The sequence below is a fragment of the Atta colombica genome, unplaced genomic scaffold (assembly GCF_001594045.1).
Source record: "Atta colombica isolate Treedump-2 unplaced genomic scaffold, Acol1.0 scaffold38, whole genome shotgun sequence".
NCBI classification, from domain to species: domain Eukaryota; kingdom Metazoa; phylum Arthropoda; class Insecta; order Hymenoptera; family Formicidae; genus Atta; species Atta colombica.
Window position 1 is genome coordinate 2,336,806 of NW_017259490.1, and position 9,182 is coordinate 2,345,987.

Below are 9,182 nucleotides of genomic sequence, written 5' to 3' on the forward strand. Positions count from 1 at the left end.
ATACAGGTATATATACAGTTATATACTCTAAAATTTCAAATATAAAAGCGCATATTCTGAATACGGACTAAAAAATATTTTTTTTTCGGAAATTAAAAATTAATTAGAATAAATAAACGATGGCTATCAAAGAAATTGTATGAAAGAAAAATGAAACTGTAATGATACAATATCGGCATTATGTGCAAATTGTTAAATGAGCATAATATTTATTATATCATGACGTATTTAATATTTAATAGAACTAAGTGAATAAGTCATATTGCTATTAATATTTTAATTTGAAGATTATATTATTTAAAATTTTGTATAGAATTTTATAAATAATATTTTTATATTTTAACAAAATGATCCATAAATTATATTTTATATTATATATATTTTTTAAAGCAATTTAATACGATTTAGCGATAGAAAGAAATTAGAGAGAGGTCATGCCAATCTTTTTCTTGTTAGCGAAATTATCCGTATATTACCGTTCTTGATGGTCGCCCATAATTTTCTGTGCTATGATTTTATCGACAGGGTCAGAAAATGGATGTAGCCACGTAGTTCTCAAAATGGATGTACTAGCGATAGTGTACGAGCGACTTCGACGAACAGGAAAAAGGCCGGCATAGTCTCTCTGTTTCTCTCTGCTTCTGTTGCATGATCTGAGCGATCAAACGGCACGACCGCCATATTAGTAAATCGAGCCAAGTTAGCGTCCGTGTATGATTTTTAGCAAGGTAATTATTCATGGAAAATCGTTTGTATCGCTCCTGAACATCATTGTTCGTCAATGATCATCATGAATGTGATTTAACTCATTGGTTTTTCGTCACAGAGGACAAGCTGTCAACTAGTGTCTCACCGATTGAGCGCACCCTGCTTCACCGAGATCCGGATTCCTGCTGCACGTTGCCAAGATGATGTACACAGTAAGGGGCCGCGTCATCGACGCGTTATTTTCTGACCTAATTTTCGAACTCGCTTTCAGCGAAAATGCCAAAGATATTTCGTAATTATCATTTTAGTGATGAAGACTGATTAACTCATCGTTTAATCAATCCAAAGTAGTCCTTCCAAAGTAGGCTTCCAAGAAATGTGGATAGCAAAATATTTCTATTTAATTCCTTTATTTTAAAAATTTTCTAATTCTAAAGGATTAGGAAAATTGGGAGGTTTTTTCATCATGAAGTTGGAGTCGTATTATGTGACTTCTCTACATTTTATCAAAGAATGATAAAATTTTTAATTATGTAATGTTAAATATTTGTAAAGATTGATAATTTGTTATTTCTAGTCAAGAAGCACATTTTTTTATGTATGATTTTATCTTTCGTGTTTGTTCTTTTTGCAGGGGACGACTGCTTCGCAGGACACCAGGTTTAGCGACAAGGAGAAAAAACTTCTAAAGCAGATGAAATTTGGAGATTCATTGACACAAAAAGTAAATATTTTATATTTTTAGTTAATATTTTATATTTTTTTTAAATCTTTTTTTTATTTACTTTATAAATATATCTGTTGCATTAACATCAATCTAAATTAGCGAGAATGTTTAGCAAAATGATTAACACAAAAGTTAAATATTATGAAAATAAAATTTGTTAAATACCTGAAGTAAAGTTTGAATAACTAGAGTATTCCATTTTACTGTTTCTTATAGAAATATTTGAATCTTTAATCAATATCTTTATACAAATGATATTTGAATTTTTAATTGATATATTTAAATATGTAAATCTTTTTAATTAATGCCAATATTAATAATAAAATATTTATTTTGAATTCTAAGTATCAGTATATTTAGAATATATGTCGAATTTATATTAAGTACAATTTTATTAGAAATACTCTAATAATTGTTATTATTAAATTAAGAGTCTGTATATATATATGTATATAACTACTCTCTGATTTAAAATCTCTGATTTAAAATTAAAATAATGCGAATCTTTAACATATTTGTCATAGGTGGATATGAGCAAAGTGAAACTTGATGTGATTAAGCCATGGATTACAACAAAGATCACACAGATTCTAGGAATGGAAGACGATGTGGTGGTAGAGTTTGTGTATAATCAGCTTGAGGAGAAGGTAAGAGATGTGTCGCACTTAATTTCGAATGAAATTAGATGGTTTTATAAGAGATACAATTTTAGTATCACAATTTGTGAAAAAGCAGTAAAATATAGTAATGCAATCACTTGGCTTTTTCCCCTCATCATAGGAAATCGATAAATATGCATTATTTCAGCACGATGTTTTCAAATAGCAAGAATTTACTATCCAAACTCGGCACATTGTGCAGAGTTTGGATAACACAAAGCAATGAGGCAGATATTCTCTTAGCCTTTTGGCATACTTGCCACATTGTTTTTTTTTTTATTTCCATAATCATCGCCACTCAGTAATATATTTCATCGTTCCTCGTTTTTAATCAACCTATGTATCCCTTTCCAAGCATATCCACTTTCGACAAAAAAAAAACAGAAAAAAGGTTAAAAAACTGATTTGTAGCTGATCCTGCCACATTGAACTGTGCAAAGTCAGTCTTTATCATATGTGTTTGAATTCCCCGTTAGTATAAGTAGAGACCGTTGGTGGGGCCCAACCCTTTTGTCCAAATGGCATTCGGATGTGCTCCTCTCTACATCCGATTGGCCGCCTTTCTATCAGCCGTCAACCCTAGTGTCAGCTGTGGCAGTTGGTATCTCAACGTCACCTTAGAACTGCCGACAAATCTTCATCTTCAGCAGTTACATCGCCGCCGCTGCCAATCATCGCCACGATGACTACGCATCGTTGACACCATCAACATCACGAGACATCATCGACATCGAGAGGCGATATTTCATCATTCATCACGTCATGTTCCTGTCTCGCGTCCATGAGCCTGCAGATGTCTACAAGTCACCTGCTACGGAGCTGCAGCACTTCCATTCATGTAGCTGCCTCAACCGAGGTAGTTTATCATCGCGAGCCGCGAGATTTCGCAGCTTTCAAGGAGTTCCAACTTCGCGATGGCATCTCCGATCGTCTCATCTCAAGGTGGCATCCGCGTGTCGATTTGGACTCTTCGGAACTTTCGTCTACCGCAAGCTACGATTCTCCGTTGGAACCGCCAATGTCAAACGCCAAGAGCAAGCTCGAGCGTCAACCTGGCGCTTACTTACCACCAAAATTCAGTTTGGACTTCGATATTCTTCCGGATGTACTGTCGATCACGCGTCGGCATGATTGAGGCGAAAACGGCGCCCGGAGGTATCCCTACACATGGTTTGACTCTTTGCCACAGGTTGGTGAAAAGGTTGATCCTTTTATACCACATTATCTCCGATTTTCAGGCGGACATTTTCGCCAAATATTTAATATATACAGATTTCTCTCTCGTTTCAGCACACGCACCTTAGCGGTGTAAACATTAAAATCGATGAAAGGTGACGAGGTATCGGTCTATTTTCTGCTATTTACATTTAACATAATTCTTTTTTCTCCTCAGCATATAACTATTTAATGCAGGTACGAAAGAGTGCGATCGGCAGCATTGGTGGTAAGGCACGCTTAGATATAGAATGATAAATATCTGCTTTTTCGAGGGGGAAAAGCAGTTCATATAACAGAATAGGAATAGAGATTATATCGATTAAAATTGCAGTCAAAATTTAATCTATTATTTTGATTTCGTCGTGAAAAATCTGCACAAAAATTTTTTGTTATTGTGTATGGAAAATTAAATTTGTACGTTGTATATTTTACAGTTTCCTGATCCCCGAAAAATGCAGATCAACCTGACAGGCTTTCTGAACGGTAGGAATGCTCGTTCTTTCATGGGTGAATTATGGGACCTTCTGGTCTCAGCTCAAGAAAGTGTTACGGGCATTCCCGAGGCTTTCTTGCAACAAAAGAAAGATCAAATTAAAAAGCGTTTGGTAATTACCATTTTTCACTTTCGTATAATAATCGAATATCAAAAAGACTCCTAAGCACCCGTGCGCGCAACGTGATTATGTTCAATATAACTATTTGATAATATTGCAATTATAATTTTTGTATTATCAAATATTCGATATATTCATATACATGATAAATTTGTAATATCATTCTTTTTGAATAATCATTATTTTTAATCATTACCACAGTAGAAAAAACAAATAAAGTATACTTATTTCTTTCATTATGGAGTTTATCTCATTACATTTTTACTTTACAAGTTTGTTCTTTGTGAATTAGTTCTATGTGCATACACTTCAGATTTATTTTTTTAAGTATGAAATTTGTTAGACATGTGTATCTCTGTGTGTGTGTGTGTGTGTGTGTGTGTGTGTGTGTGTGTGTGTGTGCGTGCGTGCGTGCGTGCGTGCGTGCGTGTGTGTGTGTATATATGTATGTGTGTGACCGAACAATTGACTTACTATATTTTGACATTCAGAAATGTGCAGTTGAATATAACCAAATGGAAGAAATCAATTTTAACTTAGTTATATTTAGTTGTAAGGAAATATATATTTATATTATGTAAGCATTGGTTTATATTATGTTGTAATATATCATATTAGGAAGAGCAAGAGAAGCTTCAAGCATCATTGGCGGAGAAAGAGAAAGAAAAGGAGCGTGAAAAAGAAAAAGATGATGTTGATAATAAAGTGAAGAAGGAGGAGAAAGATAGAGGCTCATCTAAGGAACGTAGAAGAGATCGAAGTAGGGATCGTGATAGAGACAGGTATTATCATTAAAAGAAAGGTAACTTTCAAAAAGTGCATGGTTATATATCATGTTACTTATCTTTATTATTTTTTTTAATATAGAAGTAAAAGGAGCAGATCACGTGATCGACATAGGGATCGTGATCGATCGAGTCGTAAGAGAAGATCCGTTTCAAGATCACCGAATAAAAATTCAAAGGATAACGGGAAAGATATGCCCGACGTTAAGATTGAACGAGAAGATTCGCCGCAACCGGAAAATGCTATACCTTTGATGCCAGTTAAAACCAAGCCGTAAATAACAAATCATATTTATATGTTATATTGAAATATTTTATTTTGTATATTTTAAATTTTATGTTTTTTTTTCATAGGGAAGCCGCAGTAGCAATATCAAGATTACAAGCTAAATTGATGAGCATTGCTGATGGAAAGAAGAAAAATAATCGCACACCATCGCCGGAATCAGTGGACAAGTCAGCAAGGAAATCACGATCTGCATCTAAATCGCCAACGAATCGTTCAAAGAAATCTAGAAGTAAATCACCTAGCCGAGATTCAAAGACACGTCGATCACGATCACCCGCTTCGAAATCAAGACGATCTCGTTCAAAATCAAGATCTAGAAGATCTCGATCTAAATCTAGGAGATCAAAATCGCGCTCGCAGGACCGTACGAAGTCTAAGCGAAGCAAATCCAAATCGCCAAGATCACGATCACGATCGCGATCGCGATCGCGATCCAAGAAATCCCGTTCCAAGAGTGAGGATAGAAGCAAGTCGAGAAAATCAAGATCCGTTTCGAGTGACTCAAGATCATCCAAGTCCCGGTCGAAGTCTACGGAAAAGCTAAAGGCCAATGCAGATTCCAATAGAAAACGCAATGGTAGTACGAGCAGCAGCTCTGAATCAGAAGTGGACAAAGATGGAAAGGATAAGAGCGACTTCGAGATACGAAAGAAGAAGGATGGTGTGCAAGCTAAGAGATCCTACAGGAAAACCAACAAAGATGATAGTGGTAGTGATAGCGACTCTAGTCGAGAAAGAAAATCAGCTCCTAAACGAAGAAGTCCTTCGCCACGTAAAGATAGAGGACGATCTAAGGATAGAGACAGAAATAGATCACGAGATAGATCACGAGACAGATCGCGAGATAGATCACGAGATAGATCACGCGACAGATCACGAGATAGGAATCGAAGGTAAGATTTATAAATCTTTGATAATAAATTTAATCTTCAATTGTAAAAGTTATCTAAAAGATATATAATACACACACACACACACACACACACACACACACACACACACACATATATATTTATATGCATATAATTATTTCTATATACGTATTACAACTTTCCTTATCAAGAGACACAGTTGTATTCTTTGCGCCAAATCAAGTGCAATAAATATTACAATGCAATATTATTTGCGGTATATATTTAATTTAACTGTGCCACAAAAAGTTTAGTAACGACAATTTATATGAATTTTTGATGTCTTTTATCTTTTAGAAGATCATTGGACCGAGATCGCGACAGGAGGAGAGACCGAGAGCGCGAAAGAGAGAGGGAAAGGGAGAGATTAGACCGATATAGCGGCAGTCGCAGCATGCGACCACCTTCGGTGCGCAGACCGCTTAATAGGCGAAGGTTAGTATTCTTTTGTACAACAAATAAATTTATCTTTGCATTGTGTGCATGAGAAATTGTTCTAGCAGTCCCCCACGCAGAAGTCCGGCGAGATATCGTCGTAGGTCACCGAGTCCTGAAGACAGGCGTCGCAGGAGATCACTGGATCGTCGAAGACGATCCTCGGAGAGACGCGATAGGCGCCGTTCGCCCGATCGACGTGGGAGCCGTCGTTCGCCGGATGGACGAGATCGATCGAGCAGGTATGATAGATCTTCCTCACGCGACAGATCAAGTAGACGGGATCGCTCCAGAGAACGACGGGATAAGGATCGTCGATCTAGATCTAAGGATCGTAGATCGAGATCCAAGGATCAAAGATCATCGGTGGATCGTTCGAGAGATGAGAAGCGGTCTCCTGATCGTTCAAAGGGTACCAAGGATAAGGCAAAGGACAGGAAAGTGGATGAGAAAACTAAAAGACCGCCTGATACAGGATCGCGAAAAGAATTGCGAAATGGCCGGTCTAAATCAAGTAGCTCGGAAAGTAGCGAGAGTAGTTCCTCTAGCAATGAGGACGAGTCACTTAGGTGAGTGAAATTTTCACTTTGAACACGATACTTTCACGGAGTCTGCAATCGATGGATACTTGGTCGTGGTATATCTATGTTTGTTGAATAATATTCTACAAAAAACATGCTTGTGATCTGTTTGCAGAAAATCGATCGAACGTAAACCGCCACAAGAGAAGCGGGAAAAAGAACGCGAACACGCGGACGATACCAAGAAGAAGGAGAAAGAAAAAACGGTGAAAGAAGAACCTGCTAAGCGTCCAGAAAAAGAAATTAAGAAGATAGAACCGGCTGTTGTGAAAAAGCCCGAACCTAGTGTTTCTCCTAAAAAAATTCAAGCTACATCACTTCCTGTTACCAGACACAGAGTAAGTTTAATAGATTCATTAATTATTTACTTATCACACAGATTAATTTAAAAAATTCAATTTTATAATATCTACAATAAATAAAATTATATTGATAATATAAAAGAAAATATTATTACGTTACTTTTTTAAAAAAGTTTTATTTTTTTCTTTGTTTTTCAAGTTTTCGAAGAGTTTGTCGCGTACACCTTCGCCATTTAAGAAGACTGAAGACATCGTGGCAGTAGCTAAAATTAAACAGACAATTAAGTATGTTGCAAGATATTTGCATAATTAAAATTTTAATTAAAAACTACGATTGTGTGTATATTTTACTTCCAGAGAAGACACTAAGGACGAATCACCAACGACGAAGACTGGAGAAGTGAATTTTACCACTGGAGATGCTTTCCCGTTAAAGAAGGATGAAAAGTCTTTGAAATCGACAAAAGTAACGGAAGATAAAAAATCTACTCAAAAGCCGTTAGATCTTCCATCCAAGAAACCTGTAGAAATGGCTAAAAAAACAAAAAAAGAAAAGCGTGATGGCTCTACAGACAGTGAGGATAGTGATGGTGAAGATAAAAAATAATATTTTTAAAAAAATATATTTTAATTATAGTTAATAACATATAATAAATATATTAATGTTTTTCTCTTTTATAAATTTATTTTACAGGTAAGAGAAAAGTGAAAAAGACAGAAAAATCGAAGAAGTCTAAGAAAACTTCGACAGATGAAGATAAATCTGATAAGAGCAGAGCTGGATCCAGTTCAGATTCTGAAGATGATAGAAAGCATTCAGATAAAAATAAGAAAGTTAGAGATACTAGTCGAACCGGTAAGTTTTTCAAATATAAATAATTGGCAGGTTATAATTTATTTAAATATATAGTATAATTTAATAATAAAAAATAATATTCAAATAAATAATTTTTATTATAGATTCAATAGATGATCGTAATAAGGATAGAAAGGATACTAGAAAACGTGAAATTGCCGAAAATGACTCGCGAAAGCGTTCAAGAAAGGAAATGGAAGAAGAATTAAAAAAATCAAAAAGATCACGAAGAGATTCTTCTTCAGGTGAAGAAGAGCAAAAATCTAAAAGAGGTAGAAACGAAGATGACAGATCAAGATCTCGAAAATCGAAGAAAGACTCTAGTTCCGATGAAGAACCTAAAAAAATGAAAAAGAGGAGAGATACCTCATCTGATGATGAAAAATCTAGATCACGAAAGTCCAGAAAAGATTCGACAAGTGAAGATGACTCTAAATCAAAATCGAAGAAATCGAAACGAGATTCCAGCTCAGAAGATGATGATCCTGGAGATAAAGATTTGAAGAAGAAAAGAAAAGTTGACGATAGCTCGGATGATGAAAAGGTGAAAAAGAAGCGTAAGAAAAAGACAAAAACCAGCACTAGTGAATCGGAGGTAACGACTTTATAGACAAATTTATTACAACAAATTTATTATCTTTAATCATTTATTAATTGAGCTTTGATACTTTCAGGAAAGTGAAATCGAAGAGAAGAAAAAAAAGAAAGAAAAGAAGCACAAGAAACACAAGAAACATAAGAAGCACAGAAAGCACAAAAAGAAGAAAGTTGCGGATTCAGATGAATCTGATGTAAGTGAAGGTAATACTGAAGAACTGGAAAAGAAACTTCGGGAGAAGGCATTAAAATCAATGAAAAAAGGACATAGCATTGAACGAAGTGATTGAGGTTAATATATGATCTTCGAAAATGTGTCATGCATGTATCTCTTTATCGCAAAGCATTTTAATATTATGAATAACTTTCATTTCTTATCAATAATTGGATTCTTACTTATCACTCAATCCCTTCGGAACAAGATCAAATGGCATTCACATTGTGAAGTAATTCACATAAATATATTGAAAAAACATATATAATACATATATATATATATA

The 9,182-nt window shown here is 35.1% G+C and overlaps 1 protein-coding gene across 6 annotated transcripts in view; it reads left to right on the forward strand.

Moving 5' to 3' along the window:
• Positions 1-639: 639 nt before the first annotated feature.
• LOC108690994 (serine/arginine repetitive matrix protein 1) overlaps positions 640-9,182 on the forward strand; it is a 9,102-nt gene continuing 559 nt past the window's right edge. The window contains exons 1-16 of one of the 6 annotated variants that reach the window (XM_018198582.1): positions 640-728; positions 827-920; positions 1,343-1,432; positions 1,960-2,082; positions 3,747-3,917; positions 4,545-4,708; positions 4,794-4,985; positions 5,066-5,893; positions 6,209-6,346; positions 6,412-6,915; positions 7,043-7,265; positions 7,429-7,514; positions 7,587-7,819; positions 7,924-8,085; positions 8,190-8,680; positions 8,760-8,876. In XM_018198582.1, the coding sequence (XP_018054071.1) occupies positions 909-920; positions 1,343-1,432; positions 1,960-2,082; positions 3,747-3,917; positions 4,545-4,708; positions 4,794-4,985; positions 5,066-5,893; positions 6,209-6,346; positions 6,412-6,915; positions 7,043-7,265; positions 7,429-7,514; positions 7,587-7,819; positions 7,924-8,085; positions 8,190-8,680; positions 8,760-8,876 (3,534 nt within the window). In that variant the 5' untranslated portion in view covers positions 640-728; positions 827-908. Of the gene's footprint in view, positions 729-826; positions 921-1,342; positions 1,433-1,959; positions 2,083-2,579; positions 2,951-3,086; positions 3,284-3,746; positions 3,918-4,544; positions 4,709-4,793; positions 4,986-5,065; positions 5,894-6,208; positions 6,347-6,411; positions 6,916-7,042; positions 7,266-7,428; positions 7,515-7,586; positions 7,820-7,923; positions 8,086-8,189; positions 8,681-8,759; positions 9,109-9,182 lie in introns of those variants that run through there. The other 5 variants (XM_018198580.1, XM_018198585.1, XM_018198581.1 and 2 more) reach the window with 5 other exon arrangements.